The 18,149-nt window shown below is 46.9% G+C and overlaps 1 protein-coding gene across 1 annotated transcript in view; it reads left to right on the forward strand.

Moving 5' to 3' along the window:
• Positions 1–760: 760 nt before the first annotated feature.
• LCMT1 (leucine carboxyl methyltransferase 1) overlaps positions 761–18,149 on the forward strand; it is a gene marked incomplete at its 5' end in the record, with an annotated part of 17,805 nt that continues 416 nt past the window's right edge. Inside the window, 9 exons of the mRNA XM_010142090.1 lie at positions 761–852; positions 1,406–1,527; positions 2,981–3,057; positions 3,696–3,757; positions 11,177–11,279; positions 13,149–13,269; positions 14,046–14,147; positions 14,569–14,660; positions 16,639–16,736. Coding sequence (XP_010140392.1) covers positions 761–852; positions 1,406–1,527; positions 2,981–3,057; positions 3,696–3,757; positions 11,177–11,279; positions 13,149–13,269; positions 14,046–14,147; positions 14,569–14,660; positions 16,639–16,736 — 869 coding nt within the window. The remainder of the gene's footprint in view (positions 853–1,405; positions 1,528–2,980; positions 3,058–3,695; positions 3,758–11,176; positions 11,280–13,148; positions 13,270–14,045; positions 14,148–14,568; positions 14,661–16,638; positions 16,737–18,149) is intronic.

The following is an 18,149-nucleotide window of genomic DNA, read 5'->3' on the forward strand; positions in this document are numbered from 1 at the left end:
GACAAACACCCGCCCGAGCGAGTTTGTTCCTAGAGCAGCGTGCGGTGATCGCCACGATTGCGCTGCCGGGTAGTGGGGATGGGCAGGACCAGTACGGTGTGGTATCTCAGGGAAAAGCGTCCAGGGGCTCTGCAGAGTTTGGTCCTTCAGCTCCTCGGCAGGGCGGGTGCCGGGAAGGCGGTGGGTTTCGTTGTCTTTGTGCACGGGTGTGAATTTAACTTCTGTTATTGCTGGCTGTTTGTGCTCCCCTTTCGTTATTGGTGTAGCAGCAAATTGTTGGGCGCTTGGGGTTGCTTTTGAGGGTTCAGCTTTCCAAATCCGTTGGAACACTCGTGAGCTCTGTTGGGACAGACCAGCTCTGTTGTCTGTGGTAAAGGGGTGTGTGGAAGCTCTGGAATAAGTGCAAACAGCCCGTAGGAAGTAAAGCTTTGTGTGCAGGCAGAGGAACATCAGACAGACAATTCCTCTGCTTGCTGGGTCCTCATGGAGGAAGTATTTGAGATTAGGGTCTTTGCGTGTAGAAGAGCATCAAATAGTGCAGAGGCCTTTGAAAAGATGCTTGTTTAGTAGCACAGGATTTTTTGCTAGACTTCATAAAACTTCTTAGTGGAAACAGTTCCACACATTCGGCCAGGTTTTTAAACCTTGCCTGCATGTACGCACCTGGGGCACAGAGACTGTTCCAGCTGTCTGTCCTTTAGAGTAAATCTTTGTGGCCTCGTTTCACGATTCTCTTCACTCTTCTCCCTCCACTGGGCAGGTTTGCTGTCGGCGTTGGCTACTGGAAGGACCCATACATCCAGTATTTCGTGAGACAAGCCAAAGAGAGGAAAGCACCTGAAATCAGTAGAGGCAAGTTGGCACCTAAACCTAAATGAGGACAGTGCAACCGTGTTCTTAACTGGTCTCGAAGAGCTCTGGAAGAACCTCCATGTACGGGGTGTTAGGAACTGTAGGGAGTATGTAAAAGAACGAGACAAGTTTTCTTCTCAGTAACAATTCCAGACGGTATCTGGTCTCTAAAATATTATTCATCAAATCAAACCTTTTGACCTTTGTTTCCTCTGATGTGAACAGAATGTCTCTGTGGGTCTCGGCGTTGATTTGACCCGGGACAGCAGGGTCTGCCAGCTCTGGCCTCTGCTCAGCCTGAGGTGAAATTTGACTAAAGCTTTTATTTACCCGAGCAATCTGGTTTTATCAGGGCAGCAGAATTTTTTAGTAATAAAACCCAACCACGACGACTTAGGTGTCTTAAACAGGGTGTGTCATTCTTCCTAAGAAACACCATTGTTTAACTAGGCAAAGAGTTTACAAAGTGACCTAAAAATCTTACCCAGTGCTAAATATCAACTGTTTTATAAAATAACAACTAAACCCAAACTCTGTCTTTTGTTGTTCCCAGGCTATTATGCTCGTGTTCAGGGAGTCAGTTATCTGATTAAAGCCTTCCTAAAGAAGACAGACTGCAACTGTCAGATCGTTAATCTGGGTGCTGGCATGGATACCCTCTTCTGGAGACTAAAGGTAACGAGCCCAGAGCAGCGAAAGCAGCTGGAGGCGGAGATTTGGGTGGACGTTTGAAGCCCTTTTCTGTGAGGGCTTGTGGGTGCTGCATTCTGTGGTGCAGCACAGAGTGGACAGTGAGGGGCCTGCCCCGGCTGCCTGCTCCCTTCCCAGCTGCCTTGGAAGTAGTTCAGGAAGCTCTAAACCTCAGTGTGCGGGAGGGCTGCGGTTTTCGCTGCCTTTGCCCAAAAAGCATGTGACATGAAGCTGGCTTCGCTGTCAGGAGCGGAGCCTGAGCCCCCCGGTTTGCTGTTCTCTTTAACCCTTAAGATTTCACGTTTTTATCCTGTGTGAACACAGGTGTAAGGTACCAAAGCGCAGGTTGTACAGGCTCTATTTCCACGTCTCTGAATCACTTAGAGAGATGTGGTTTAGTATGTAAATACCTGTGTCTGTCTGTGTGTGTGAATGCGATTCACAAAAATGAGACGGTGGCATATAGATGCTGTACGATAGTATCAGTCTGAGCGAGCTCCCCTTTTAGGTCATCTTCCCTTCTCATTTGTAGATTTGTTTTTTGGCCCAAGGAGCCCAGTCACATTTTACTTGGTCACAATTCATTATATTTCAGTCGGTGGGAAAAAAAATAAGGAATTTTTTCTGTGATGTGAAGCTTTTTTCTTCCCTGCATTCCTGTGAAAACCATGTCAATACACTGCTTTATTAACTGTCCTGTAATGGTGATTTTAAAAGCTGAAGTGGGACCCTTAATTCCAGTTCTTTCTCTTTGTAAAGAGCAGCCATGGTGCAATTGAGGTGCAGAAGGTGGGGCCCAGTTAACCGAGCGCTTCGGCGTTCTGACTGATTGAATCTTCTGTTCGGAAACCCAGGGGTGACAGGCTGCGCCAGTAGCACAGACCCTTCACAGAAGGAACACTGCCCAGGGAGCGGCTTGGACAGCTTGTCCCTTGGGGTGTCAGATAGTGACAATGGGAAATGAAGAGGTTTTCCCCACTTCTGTAGCAGAGGAACACTGAGGTGCTCATAGGCTGGCTGGGGGGTTGAGGACGGGCTGTGGAGCGTGGCCACTTCCTTGTAAACCTCTGCAAAGTGTTCCCAATTCCCTTTTTAGAAGAGTGTGCTGAAGAAGCACGGTAAATGTCATCACAGCTCCCTGTTGCTGAGCTCCTCTAGATTCTAGTGATGTAGTGTTGGAATATGTTTCAGTGATCTGGTGGCTGGGATTGCTGCGTTACATAAAATCCTAAATGATTTCCTCAAGGCTTAGAGGACAGGCTCGTGTCTCTCAGCTGGTTTTGTTGGTTGGTTTGGGGTTTTTTTAAGCTGTGGATGTTAAGTTCTGTGAATTCCAGGGTAAACTAAACCAAAACTGTTCAGGACTTGGGGTTTTATCTTCCTGTGTGCGTGTGAAACTTGAATGTCCCTAATTCTAGAGTCTTTCTCCAATTCACAGGATGAAAATCTTCTCCCTAAAAAATATTTTGAAGTGGATTTTCCAATGATAGTTGCAAGAAAAATACATCATATCAAGTAAGTATAATGCTTCTGTCGGGCTGTGTGAGAGTGATGCGATTCCGCAGCATGTCCTGGATCGTGAGCTACACTTACTTCATCTCTCCTCTGAGAAACTCTTCCTGCTCTGGGGTTAGAATAAAGGTTTCATTACACAGCCAAGTCCCACACATAACTGTCAGCCCCTGCTCCAAGCTGGAAAAGTTGATCTGCAGAAGCTTTAGGAGACAAGCAGACTTTATTCTTCATTGTGTAAAGCCTGTGTGCAAAGCCTAACCATCACGCTGATGGTTAGAGGCGATAAACTCTTCTCTGACTGTTGAAGACAGTAATAAATTCCCAGCTTGGCACAGTCAGAGGTGGGAGAGCTGGGTCTGCCCGTGAGTGTTGGGTTTGAACGAGGGCATTAAGGCTTGTGGAGGAACCCGCAGGATGTCTGGATTTCTCTGGAAAGATCACAACACTGAGGGGTTGTTGGGTGTGAAACCCAGCTGGCCAAGTCTGACTTACACACGGTTTTGTTTCCAGTAGAGGGCAGAGGTATTCTCTGGTCTGCTTTTAACACACACATGTATATATGTCAAAAAGAATGAAATTGTAAGCACGCTGTTAAAGAAGCTTAGCTGCTCAGAGATGCTTCTTCCTTCTTCCCACAGATCAAAACCTCCCCTGTCAAAACCAATTATGGAATCCCATTCAGGGGACTCTCTTCTAATAGGTGAGTCATCGCCGAAAGCAGGCAGCGATATTCTGCAGCACTTTGAAAACTTTTCTGATCATTTTGTTCTGGTATGTGGGCAGGCTTTTAATGTTTGAAATGCTGTTTGGACAGAGAATTGGGAGGGAAAAGCGGCTTTTTTCTTCTCTTACAGACTCCTGCCCATTTGTTCTGTGTCATATTAGAAATGTCTTCTCTTGAAGTGGTTTTATTCTGCCAGAAAGTTGTTGGCTATTTTTTTTCTCTCTTATGCAGCTTAAGTTTTCTTTTCTTTCACAGAAGTGGAAAAATGATACTGATAGCATCATGTATTCCCGATTAAAATACCTACTGAGTGTTCTCCTCCATCTTTCCATCTCATTAAGAGCAAAGTCTTTGAAATTAGCAGAGTTGTCACAGAAGAAATGCAGCCTGCAAAGCCCGTTTGCAGGAGCCAGCACCATTCGTTAGGTTTTAGTGTTCAGAGGGTGTTAGATTGGGGTGGTGCCTTGTGGTTGTACCATCATGGCCTATAGCCTAGTTATGTTTGTACCAGGACTGCCACTGGAAAACCTCCTGGCTTGTGGAAGAAAGTCCTGGGTTCCGTTGAGTAATGTTTTCAGTGCCCGGTGACAGACTCTGCACCCTTTGGTGGGAACAGCAATTATTGACGGTACTGACTATCCATGTCAGCAGATGGGACCTCAAACCAGGGCCAGAGAAGTTTTCTGTTCCCTCAGGGGAGCCCATCTGTAGGGGCTTCTAACAAGCATGGTTCTAGGCAAGGCTCCAGAGGGTCTGAAAGGGCCTTCTGAAGAGTGAGGAAGAGTACAGGGAGTGGGGAGGTGAGCTCATGCTGCCAGTGGCGAGGTGTGGGGGCTTCACCCCAAGTCTCTTTCAGTGCTTTACCTTGGATCAGAGCTGCACTGACTTCGTTGTGCATATTTATGCATATTGTGCACATTTTATTGCTGCGTATTAGAGGGTTTTAACTTGCCAACCTTTTAGGTGTCATTCCCATGGCAGAATTCTCCACTGTACGTTCAGGCTTCAGAAGATGAAAGCCCCTTCTCTGACAAAGGGCTCCTCTTTGGGCTCACAGAACCGCTGTGTTTCAACTGGAGACCTTCTCATGACTGGTCTCTTGCCTCCAGGGAGATGTGCTGCATAAGCACAGTTCCAAAGGCACTCGTGCAAGGTCAGTTGTCAGTCGGAAGGGTTTGCTGGTGTTTGCATTTGTGAACAGCTGTAGATACATCTAGTACAGCAAAACAACTGCGAAGTTATTGAGCTGCATCGGTGTATTGTAATGAGAAGCTACAAATGAGCAGGTCACAGCAGTCAGCAGCAATTAATGTGTCGCTGCTTGAACGTGTCGGAGTGGCTTCTGTCTCTGAAGCTGTTCCTCTTGGTCTTTCTCAGTGCTGGGTTTTAAATATTTCAGAGTAGCTGTTTTAGTGTCACCAGGCAGGCGTAGGCTCTAATCTCCTGAGATCTTTGGAATGTAGCATAATGTCCAGGTGTTTGTAGATGGTGGAAGCCTGTTGTGGAATCCCAGCTGGAACTGGCACTCAATAACCACAGGTCAGTTTGAGTGAAATCCACAGGGGAACACTCATTTAAAGACATCATAATGACACTGCTTTACGTGGAAGTGCCACCAGAAGAGGCTGTGGACTGAGCAGACAAATCAAACAGATGGACAGAGATTTCTCACAGAGCTAAAGGAACTTGACAATGAGTTCGCTTAGCCTCTAACTGCTAATACCCTCTTACTTTAAAACTGTCTTAGTACCTGAGAACTGGAAGGTGACGGCTGTGACTCAGATGGGCTCCAGGAGAAATCCAGGGAACAGCAAACCAGTAGGACTCATGTCTCTACTGGACAAATTAGTAGAAACCCTTAACAGAGAGACTTAGTGGAACACAGGAATAATATAAAGTGTAGAGAGAGGGTCACCATGGCTTTTGTGACGGTAAGTTACGCCTCACAAACCTCTTGGGGTCCTTTGTAGGAGTCAAGAGACGCGTTGGAAAAGGACATTAATATAGTGCTTGAATTTAAAAACCATGTTTTGACAGTGTCCCGTGCCAAAGAAATGGCCCAGTTGTTTTGGGGGAAGGAATGGTTCTCATATGGATGGAGAGCTGGGGATGGAGGGTAGGCATATGTTGTGAATTTTCATTATGGAGGGAGATGGAGATCTGCGCTGAAGGATCTGTTGTTGTTCAACACTAAGAAATGATTGGGAAAATAGAGTGGTTAGAGAGTGGCAGCTTGTTGGCAAGTCCAGGCTCTTCAGAGTGGTAAGGAACTGTAGAAGAATCTTGTGAAATTAGTGACTTGGTGATGAATTCAGTGTGGATTAATATAAAGTGCTGCACATGGGTGGAAAAAATAGTTTGTGCCTCACATGTGAATGATGGGCTGCTGCCTGCGTACGGGGTTGGGGTATTGTAATAATCTGATCTGTGAGATCACTGGCTCGGGAACGGTCCAGAAATCCAAATCACGTTTAAGGATTCTTAGAAAAAAGATAGAGAACAGCATAGACATCAGTAGGATGCATTTGGCCTCTCTTTGTTTTTCCCTGGGTAGCTGCTGTTGGGATCTGTGGGAGGTAGGACACCGTACTGCGGGGACCTTTGGTTCAGCTGTCACACCAATGCCGTGTTCTGCGAGTGCCACCGTCCCTGGGAGTGGAGTGGGGCATAACACTGCAGTGTTCCTGGGTCAGGCAGTGCTCCTCGTTTTTGTGGTGTTTGGGGTGGGGTATGGACCAGGATTTTCAAATGTTGGGGAGGGAGGTTGTCCTGTCCCCCAGATCGATTCCGTCTCGTGCACCGGGAATAACTTGTTTAGATGCGTTGGGGTTTGATTTTTGAGTTGTCGATTGACATGACTCTTGTTCTCGACTGCTTTTCTTCTCACATCCATTTTTCGTTTCTCGCAGCCAGTGCTAATAACAGCTGTGTCTGCTCAGGGCAGCACTCCTCTGGTCCTGTGATCTGTCTCCTTGCCCTTTGCACCAGGCAATGATGGCATCGCTCGCAATGCAAGCATAGGTGTTTGTGGCCTCTGCCCTTGAATGCAGCAAGATGACACTTGTCATTGAACAGCTTTGTCATTTCCCGGGGAACGCGACATCTCCAGGGGAAAGCGGTGAATTTGTGCAGAAATGTGACATTGCTGTGGCAGTATCGGGTTAAACTGTTTTCAGAGGTCAGTGGCTCTGTCTGGCATTGGGAAGTCGGAATCCACCTTTGCTGCCTCGCGAACAAAAATTACACCTCAATGAACTGGCACCTTTCAGTGCCACTCGTTCACTTTCTGCCCCTCTCTGGTCCAGCCTTAGGAGCTGGTTTTCCTTATGTTCCCAAACCCACTTGTGACCCAGTGCAGACATTGGGGTGTTGCTCTTGGAGACTCACATGCCTTGTACTGGGGAGGATCCTGCACTGGCGAGACAGACTAAGTTTCTTTGTGTTTTGAGGTGTACCCTGTTCTGAGTTAATGACCAACCTGAGTGAGACCAACACTACCCCATGCCATGAGCCTGTGGAATGGGTTGTAGGGTCTGGCTGGTTGTAAAGCTGCCCAAGATGCCTTAGGATGAAAGTCCTAATGAAATCCGTTTGAGTCACTAGTATTCTGCATGCTGGCTCTTAGAAAACCTCCAGGAATTGTTTCCCTCATCTGAGAAGAGAGCAGGAAAAGAAAACTCTGAATCCTCGTAGCAGAGGACATGCTGCTCTTTGTGCACCTGCGATTCCCTAACGCTGCCTCAGCAGATGGGTGAAGGGAGTGCCCGAGGGCCACCATAAAACAGAGTGTTTACCTGCTGGTAGCATGTTTCTGTGAAGGGAAATTTTATTGCGGTGAGGTCAAAAGGCAACTATGAGCAACTCCCGCTACTATTCAGTTATTGCAGTGATGTCGAACTGGGAGCCACTTGTACTGTTGCGTGTGTGCCAAAAGTCATGGAAAATATGTGTAGCAGTGATACGATGAGAGAACACCGCTCCCCATTGCACCTACGAGGGGGCACCTAAGCTGAGAGTCTGCGTGGGGTGGGGTGGGCTGGAGTGCTGGCATTCGTTTCCTTCTCTCCTTCACTCTCCCCTCCCTTGGCTTTCTCAAATGAAATCTGGTATTTCTCAAACCTTCTTGTCAGACAAGAACAAGAGAGGAGCTTTGTGCAGAACTGAATGTGCAGAGTGTGACCATCACAAAAAGAACCGAGAGGTAGCTCCGTGCTCAGGAAAAGAATATCAGGAGCAAACAGCTGTGCTGAAAAGCAGCATAAAGCCTTGGCACCCAGGTGGGAATTTGTGCTGGGAATGTGGGGTTTTCCATGGACAAAGCACCAAACGCTGCTGGCTATTGGGGCAGGAGTCCCAGCGAGGGCGCCCTGTTCGTTTGAAAACTGCCACTGACTTGCGTGTTGGTGCAGCGTGAGTGGGCTTCTCCAGCCGGCCAGGAGCAAGGCAGAGGCAGAGATCTGGTGGAGCACGCAGGGCCCTCATCTGTGAGGAGGTCACTGTGGCAGACACCTTCAGAAGATGAGATTATGGTGAGGAAAAAAAAACTGAGTTTTTTAACACCAAAAACATTGATTCAGTTGAAAGAAACTTCTTGCTGCTAAGTCGTCAATGGAGACCGTGTGACTGTGCTACTGAGCTGAAACTGGCTTTCTCTTTCCCAGCTGCTCTGTAGAGGTGGTGTAAAACTCGTCTGCACCAACGCTGCCCAGTCAGGATGGCAGCTTGTTTGCAAATTGTCATAGAGCGTCACACTCTGCAATAAAGCAGAAGCTGGTGCTGGACCCTGACCTAGCAGCAGGTTATTTTCTGGGGTGTTTATGGCCCTTGGCTTTTAGCCTCGGGGCTGGGAGCAGGGACCATGCTGGCTATCCCCAGCTGTCATCACCGAGCAGCCAGTGTCTGCCCTCAAAGGGGGAAGTGACAGAGCAGTTGTCAGTCTCATTTTAAAATCCTGAAGTTCTTTGCCTAGTTAAGTTTAACGCCATATCTAGGCCACAGGTAGAAGCTAGCAGAAAATCTTCCAGGGAGGTTTCGAAGAGGCTTGGTATAAACTCTTACCTCTTGCTTTCTTTCCCTTTGCCTCTCTTTGCATTTTAAGACTGACTAGTGTAAAGTGTGTGACTTTCCCCTCCAGATGAAAGTATTGATCACAAACATTGCGCTGTAGGAATTATGGAGATAGTTAATGAGGCGCTTTCAGCTGTGTTTAAACTGTACAATTTTTAGCCATTGTATCAGCCTGTGTGTAAGGCGTGTGCAGCTCTGCCTCGGTACTATCTGTGGTTGTGTTTGCCAACAACCGTCAATGGAGAGTCGAGGGAAGTTGGCAGGAAAACGTGTGGAGGAACAAGTACATTCTGTTTGAATGCACCAGAGCAGGAGAACCAGGCAGCCGGATGCTGAGGATGGAAGTGAAGTGGCTGTGTTTGGAGTAAGAGGCTTTGGAAGCGAGGAAGACAATCCTCACCATTCCTCATCAGCTTTTGTGGCCTTTTAAAACTTTCTGCTGCAAGGAATTAAGTAAGGATTAAGTATTAAGGCATTGAAGGACAGTTTTCTAACCTAAAGTTTGAGGGGTTTTGCTCTTTCCTGCAATAAAAATGCTTAAATTAACATGGGGTGAGCAAGTTGACTTCCCCCTCTGAAGTGTTTGTACCACTTCTGTTCCTTTAAAGCGCTTGTCATTTATTTCTGGCTATAATCCGCGTTCCGATGTGGCCAAGGCAGTGACGCTGGACCAGAAGTTGCGTTCATCTCGCACTAATTGTGGTGGCTGACGCTTCCTGCACTGTATCTCTGGACAGCAAACCACTCACTGTGGAAACTTCCCTCTGTGTGGTGGGGTTTTTGTGTGGCTTTTTCTGATGCCATTATCGTGGCCTTGATATAATAACTGAAATAGAACGGTGTGGGAAGGAGGAAAGCTATTACAGAACATGCACATGGAAAAAAGCCTTGACTCAAAATGTTGAATCATTTGCCACACAACTTTTTTTTTTTTTTTTTTACTTTTTTTGTTAAAGTTTTTTTTCCCCTATAACTCGCTGCATGAACTGTTCTGGTTGCTGTGTCTGGTCAGAACTGCTGCTGGGATGACAGCTCCTGACACTTGCTAGTGCCCTTGGCAAGCACTGGTCACTTGAGAGCAAAGTGGAGGTACTCATTTGAAGCAGTGCTTAGTTTAATAATCACCTTTGGTTTTTTTCTACTCCAATTCCTTTTTTCCCCTCTCTTGAGACAGAAAACCCCTTCCATCCTGACCCTTCAGCCACTTGTCTTCTCTTGCTCTCTCTTCACTAGCTCTTAACATCTGCTGCCGCCTGGCTGGTCGGGAGCTGTGATGCCTGCAGCAGGATCCCCAGTGGAGCCGTGCCAGGGTGGGCAGCCGCTGGCCATTACAAGACCACTTTAAACTCCCACTCTGGGATTTTTATTCCCTGCTTAGTTATTTTACTCCTGCTCATATATGGTAGGAGGGAACATGATGTGCTCTTCTGTCCTAATGACTTCGCTCTGGTAAAGCCAGAGCGTGAAAGAGCAGCCTGCTCTGTTCCCCCCCAACCTCCCATCTCTGAGTGGGTTTGACACCGCACTTGTCAAACGCTTTCGCAGGGGACTGGCCTCGTCTGCCTGGATTGATTGCGACCAGTTGTCAAGATTTCTGACAGCAAGGTGCTTGTGTTGCTGCCAGCTTCCTCCCTGTTCTGCTAGGGTGGCAGAGAGTCTTTTGACTTCAGTGGTAGTTCCTTCTTCCCGCTGGATGGAAAGCGGATCCAGGAGCTGCTGCAGCCCAGAGTGAACGTTTGTTTCTCAAAATGCCTTTTCTAATTTGACTCTACACTTCAATACCATTGCTAGATCATACTGAATGATTCTTCTTTTGGCCCTCAGAGCTGTGTCTGAGAGCCACGTACATTAGGTAGCAAGTGTTGTTAATTTATGTGTCTGCATCTATTGCTAATACTGGGAATGTGGTTGCTCGTAACTTAGTTTTTCAGGAATCAATGTCTGTTGTTTTAAGGTAGTCCCTTATGTACATACGTTGGGTCAGCTAAAAAGACGATACAAATAAAAACCCTGCCTTTAATCTTTGCATTTTTCTTCTCTCTGCATTCCTTGAAACCATGGTAACGGGTGGGATAACCTAACTGCGGAGAGTGGCTGCGGAGGGAGAGGAGGCTTGTCGCAGAGCCCGCTGCGAATATATCACCATCTTTAACCACAACCATAGGGATAAGGGAAATTAATGTTTTAAAAGGGCAAGTTTGCTGATAATTGTTAGTGTAACAGGTCAGACTTTGACTTGGAATTTGTATGTTCCTGTGCATTTTTTAATTTACCATTTCAGCATCCCTCTCGTGTAACCGTTAGTCTCTCACCATGTTGAACTTGCAGATTCTCACAGCCTAGACTCCAGTCGATATTCCATAGTAGGAGCAGATCTCCGGTTCCCATCAGACCTGGAGGAAAAGCTAAAGAAACATAACCTGGATACACAGTAAGATTATTTTATTTTATTTTTTTCATGAGGGCTTGTGGCAGCGCCCTGCTGAGAGTGAAGTTGGGCTTGGGCACACGGGATGTGCAGCCAGCGCTCATTATGCCATCTCCATGGTTACCTTTCCTGAGCCCTTTGAGCAGAAGGAATTGTTCAAGACACCTCACGCAGCCTCTCAGAGCCGGGCTGGCGTTGCTGTGGCTGCTGCCTAGTGCCAGGCCTGAAGCAAGGTTGTTCCTTGCATAGTCCGTTCTGCAAGACTGCGTTTGTCCTTCCTGAGGAGATCAAACGTTACAGAACTACTTGCGTCTTGTTCTTAAACTCCATGGGGAGCGAAGTACAGCGCTCTGTGACTGCCCTTCTGGTGGCGGGTTCTCCTTGGGGTCGTTCTGTCACACCAATTACAGGTCTCGAAGCAGGGCAGGCAGCTGCAGTTCCTCCTCGCGCTCCCCCAGCCCTTGCCCTGGGAGGGTGGACAAGTTCCTGCAGGAGCCGTTGTCTGCCACAGAGCTCAGACCAGTTTTCTTTCTCTGCTTCGTGAATTTAACTCTGTTTTAGACATTTCTGAAAGAGTCACCCCCTGCTTGAATTTGGTTGAAATTCAGTTAATAGAATCCTAAGTTACCCAAGGGAAATTTCTGAAGTAGAGATGTATCAAAATGCCGTAAGTTGCTTTGATTTAAGAGTAGGTTCAGTTGCATTTGGTTTTAGTGCTGACCAGTGGGCAGTAACTGGATCAGTGAATAGCTCCTACCCCAGTAAGGGGAGTGTGGGCCATGTAAGGGCTGGCTCAGTCAAGATTTTGGGGAGCTTAGCTGGTAAAATGAGGAATAATTCTGTCAACACTAAATTATTTCCAAGTTTTATCTTTGTAATTATTTTCTGTTGCCTTCACTTAAACCCCCTGCTGTTCCCCAGACCTTTTGGTGAAGCCGTTGCTGTGGAGTCCATTGAGAGAGTAACTCCAAAGCTCGTATCTGGGATTTCAAGCTTTGGGCTGCTGGAGGGGGCAAGATTCGAGTGTTGCGGGCGGGTGGTGGACACCCCTTTTGGAGCTGAGCTGTATTTAGAGCGGCTATCTGGCGGGCTGGGGGAGAGCAGATGGGCGAGCAGAATGCATCCAATTGCCATTTACGTCTTCACACTTCCATCCTCAGAAACCTGGCCTGGCTTGCCTACGTCGCTGCTCCGGGTGGAATTTCTCTGGCTTCTAGTGACTTCTTCCTGTTCGTTCTAGCAATTAAAAGAAAACTCCGTAGTTCTGGGGAAAATTACTCATGTTGATGTCTATTTTTGTTTTTCTGTGGATGGAGGGGGAAGAGGCAATGTGCAAACTATAGGTTGCATTTTGTTAGATAGTAATATGTGAAGCTTGTTTTACAGATACTGAACAAATTGGTCTAATTAAAATTCTTCTTAGAACTTTTTTAAAGAGAAAAACATGTTTTTTTCCAATTTGTATTTTATTTCTAGTTTCACTGATCTCTTGGAAGTGTGGATTGCGTGGAGAGGGTACAGCTCTTCTGCAGAATGAGCTTTCACGTGCACGTCAGTTCGTGCTGTTGCGGTTCGGAGCAGACTTACCAATACACGCTCGTCTGTGTCCGTAGTAAGGCTGACTTAGGGAGGTTGTTTCCTAACACCAGTTTTGAAACCAGGGGAGTCCCTGTGGTCAGTTTGTCGACTGCCAGAAAACCCAGTTCTGTTCAATGTGATGAAGCGGTTTCATGCAGTCTGACGTGTCCAGCTCAGAGCAAGGGTGACTCTCTGCAGAAATGGTGGGGACATGAAACTGGCTTGCTAATGATTCCTACAGACTGTTCTTGTTCTTCTGCCAGAAATAGTTCTCTTGTTTTTTTTATTTTAAAGTTTGCCAACACTTCTGGTAGCAGAGTGTGTGCTGGTTTACATGACACCGCAGCAGTCTGCAGATCTTTTGAAGTGGGCAGCAAGCACTTTCCCGGTGGTGATGTTTATAAATTACGAGCAGGTAATACACAAAAATGGCATTTTTAGACCTGCATTATTGTCATAAAAATTGCTTTCAAACGTGGGAGTTCTGCTCATGCAATAGGAGTGGGCCATACCCCTTAGTACAGGGAGCAGTTCTGGCTGAGTTCTTTGGCGATGTTTTATCTGGTGGAGCTGTTAGCTCATGGAGAGGATCACACAGCTATTCTGAAGGACAATTCCTGGACTATGTTGAACCAAAATAACTGAGACTTAATCCGTCTGTGGAGAAAACCATAGAATATTGGTTTAGATGAGACAGAGGAAAAAGAAAGGAGGCTGAGTGTTGGATACGAGTGTATGACATTAGATAATTACCTCTCTGTTCTCTGGCAAAGTGGAGCAAAAATCACATCGGCCTGAGCTCAGCTTCTCTGCAGGGAAGTAGAATGCTGCCTCAGGGGAACTAGGTGGCTCCAGGAATTAGTCAAAGGCTCTCTCAAGCTGTAAATCACTGCAGGAGAGCTGAGCCATGGTGCTGCCAACTTAAAGCAGTCGGATCTCAGTGCCCAGTGTCAATAACGGCAGCACCACTGTCTCTGTTACCCCGGCCCTCAGCCTGTACAAACATGTGGTGGCTCAGCAGATGGTGGCAGTGGGAAATGAGTCCTGGGGTAAGAACGTGGAATCTCCAGTAATGTTACCCTGTACGTTTTCTGACATAGACAATGCAAGAGTTGAACCAAGTTACTGCTTTTCACTGTGCCTACGTTCTTTTCGGAAGGGGGAACACTTTTGTCTCCTTCTCTACCTGAGGTGAATATGACGGACCGGTTTGGACAGATCATGATTGAGAACTTGCAGAGACGGCAGTGTAACCTGGCTGGAGTGGAAGTCTGCAAGTCCTTAGACTCTCAGGTAAAGGGGTACAGAGCTCTGGCAGTGTTTGATTATTAAACTTCATTAATCTGTCTGCAAGTTCTGCCTCCGTGTGTGCGCTGTAAGGCTGAGCAGGGACCAGAGCAGGCCTGGGGTGGGGCAGCTGTGACCCCCTGAAACCTGCTCCTGTCCTTGTTACAGGGGTTCCCTGTTACCAGCACCATAGTAACTTGATGTCACCTAGTTTTGATAGAGGTACAAAACCCACAGATCAATGCCCTGCTCCCTCTAGCGCACTGTCCTCTGTGCAGAGGTTGGCAGGGGATGCCGAGGAAAGGGTGTAAGAGCTCTTCAAAGAACAGGTCAAGCAGATGGCCTACAAAATCCTGAGAGGGAAGAACTGTTCTCTGGTATTTTTCCTTGAGTCCTCTGAAAACTGTGCTGCTTGTTTATTTTACAGAGGGAACGGTTGCTGTTAAATGGCTGGGAAACCGCCCGTGCCATCGATATGATGAAAGTGTACAGCTTTTTGCCACAGGCTGATGTCAAAAGGTATTACTGATAGATCACTTGCAGCCAAAATTCATCTTCAGAGGCCGTTTCAAGGTAGTTCCTGTCAATGTGTAGTATGGATCCCCTAGCAGGGCAGAGGAGGGCACGTGCAGATGCTAGTGAGGCAGATGGAGCGTGTCGGAGTCTGAAGCTCTGCACAGCCTTACAGATAATGCCTGGAGCAGCGTTAATGATCCAGAGGGTTATGGCTGCCAGGAATAGACTGGCAGTGGTGGTGTTTTATCTGGGTGCTATTTAAACAGCTCATGGCAGAAATCTGCAGATAAAAGATGCTACAGAAATGCTGTGTTGGGTTTTTCCAGTACCTAAGATGTTTCTTGTGAACATCCAGCCTCCACAACCCTGGTTGGGTGGGGTGAATTCCTAAAATACACTCGGAACAGGCAGCCGCTTTCATGTCCTCAAAGGAGATGACATCCAGGGGTTTGCCCCAGTCTCGCAGGCCTAGGTAAGATTACTTACCCATTTGCTTTTTTACTATAAGTAGGAAATGGCCAGTCCTGATCTTCCCTCCTGTCTTCCTTGGCAGCATATTTAGGTCAGGAGCCAAAGCAGGGCAGTCATTTAGTGCCATGACCTGTTGTACTATGCAAGCAAAGAGGGAGAGAGAGGAGAGATGTGCCCAGAGGAGGGGTGTGCCCAACGTCCATTCCTGTCATCTTCGTGAGCTGCACTGCTGGCTCTGTAGACAGAGCTTAGTACGTAGAGGGTCTAACTAAAGACTGTTAAAAGAGTCGGTAATCTGCATGGGTTTTGCTAAATCTTTTGCGTTAAAGAAAAGCTGAAAAGGGTGAAGCTGTTTTTAAGGAGTAACCTCTCAGGTGTGTAACAGGAAGTCTGAATTGCTATGAGTCACTCATTAACTGTAGTTTGAATTAGCTGGACAAGTTACCTGGGTCAAAGTAAGTATTCACACATGGGGCTTTCTCAAACCGTGAATGGAGCAGGTGAGGCTGAGAGTCAGGGGTTGTTCAAACAGTGGTGACTGTGTGACTGTAGCATATGGCACTTGTGGAGAGACAGAGCTTAACCTTTTTTTGCAGCGCTTTTGACTTTCAGCTACTTCTGCTTGTTCCAAATCCCAGGAAATAGGTTATGTAAACTCTGTCCTTCAGTATTAATGAGGCACATAATACTTTCTGTTTATCAAAATCTTCACAGTCATGTTCTTCTGCAGCTCTTGCACACCTGAGTGTATTTAGGAGCTTCTGCCCCTCAGCCTTTTTTTCAGTAGCAGCCCTTCCAAATACTGAGCGTGGAAAATAAACACTCTCATATTCAAGCACTCTAGAGCATGAGAGAGGGACATGCCAGGTTAAACTTTTTAAAGCAACACAACTTGGGAGAAGTTCTACTGTTTGTTTGGTGGGAGACATTCAAAGATCTGCCCTTAAGAATCCTCAGTGGGAACCATTTTAGGAAAAAAATCCTCAGATCTTACATGTACCATTTGGTTTGTGCTTCATCATGAGCTCATGTGGGAGAGTTGTTAGAAGCCGCTCTGGTGTACCCATCACTCCTCCAAGACATAATATGGGCTTGTTGTGATTGTCTGGAGAAAATACTCTCTTGAACTGTTCGTTATAATCTTTCGGTAGAGATAAATCCCCTTCCCTTAGGCTGTGCTCTTGTGTCTGCTTAAATGCAGCAAGACCAGGTACGTGCAGTAAGAGGGTAGGAAGAGAAATACCGGTGTTTGTAAGAGGTTACAGGGTTAGTCCTAAAACACAGAATTGCAGGGGTGAGAAGTTGCAAACGTCTTGTGGGTTTCCTGTTTCATACACTGACAACAAAGGTTAAGAGCAGTGGTGGTGATCTTTACTATGGACCTGTATTCATTTACGAGACGTTAACTGACTCACTGGCCGTAGTTTTCACTCTGTGCAGTGAAGAAGAGTGCGTTAAAAGCTGTACCAAGACTCCGGTGTGAATCTCGCTTCTTACTTTATTCCTGCAGAATAGAAGGACTTGAATTCCTCGATGAAAAGGAGCTGTTTGAGCAACTAATGCAGCACTACTGCATCTGCTGGGCTTCAAAGGACAGCAGTGATCTGGGTACGTTCTCCAAGGCCTGGGAGGGGACCCTCGCACTGAGGTCTTACGTGGGACGGCTGGGACTACCTATGCCAGACGAATGACAGACACAGCCTGGCGCAGGAGCGGGCTCTGCTGCTTTGTCACTGCTGGGGCTGTGACCGCTCCCAGGTGGTGTCTCGTGGCTGTTTCTCCACAGCCTCTTAAGGGTTTGTGTAGGCAGCCGAGTTGCCCAAGAGGAAGCCTGCCCAGTACAGGGGAGGCAGAATTTTTTACACCGAGAGATGCCGTATGGGTTACTTTAAATAACTGCCTGCGTTATACTATCAGAGCTAATTGAAAGGTTTACAAATCCTATGCGTGTAAAGCGCCATATGGGCACACGGTATATGAAATCACAGTGTCCTGACAACACAAAAATAAATCTGTGTTACTTAGCCCAGTCTTCTCCTGCACTGTCCCCATTTACATCCATCCGAGACTTCATTTTTCCATGATACTTTTTCCTTGGGGAAAAAATTCCCTCTGAAGTTAACTCTTTTGAGCATTCTTTTTGTTTAAAATTCCGTTTTTTAAAAGTCCTAGACTGGAATTTCTTCAGAACAGAGAGACTTGATTTATGCTTCATGTAGCATTATGTATGTTGCTGCTGCTTAAGAAATAATAAAATCAAAGCAATGGTGGTTCGGGTGAAGGATGGATGCCTCCAGCTGGTATTGGTCCAAACGACAGAGAACTCTCCTTCAGACTCGGTTTATCTCTACTTCTGTCTGCAACTTCAGGGACTTCAGTCGTTGAGGAAACTTCTCTGCCTGCCCATTTATACCTTTTTCCTCCCCTTCTTCTCTGCCCTTCCCTTGCTCCTGATGCAGCAGTACTCAAGAACAAATTTTATTCGCTGCTCCTTTGCAAACGTGAGTAGTCACAATCGCTGCTGAAGTTGTGCAGCCAGACTGAGCAGCAAAGCATCCGATCCCTGCTGGACCTGCAGCACTGCGTGGCTGCTGCTGTCGCAGAGCTGCAGCTCGTGGGGTCTGGGGACCCGAGTGCTGCAGCTCCCACAGTTCTGAGCTGCAGAAATGCCCATTTGCTGTTTGATTCTTTATGTCCAAAAAGTGGTGACTGTAATACAGAACTTACTTCCAGAGGAGCGAAGGCCAAACAGCGCTGCTGTTCATGGTAGCTGTATTTCTGGGGTCTCCAGCTTATTTGCTGGGATTAGAGAAGTGTTTAGGACAGTTTTGGTACCGAGGTTGAGTGATGCAGCCTGTCTTAGAAGTCAAATAAGGCAGGTCTCAAAGGAGAGAATCAAACGGCTGATGCATGGATGTGTCTCAATCTAAAGCAGTTTCTCTTTGTCTGATGCGAATTTACTGCCTTCGTGGTTGGTTCTTTCCCCAGCTTTCTCTTCGTACTGTCACAGGCAGACGCTTA

Source organism: Buceros rhinoceros, unplaced genomic scaffold (genome assembly GCF_000710305.1).
Source record: "Buceros rhinoceros silvestris isolate BGI_N320 unplaced genomic scaffold, ASM71030v1 scaffold29918, whole genome shotgun sequence".
Taxonomy (NCBI): Eukaryota; Metazoa; Chordata; class Aves; order Bucerotiformes; family Bucerotidae; genus Buceros; species Buceros rhinoceros.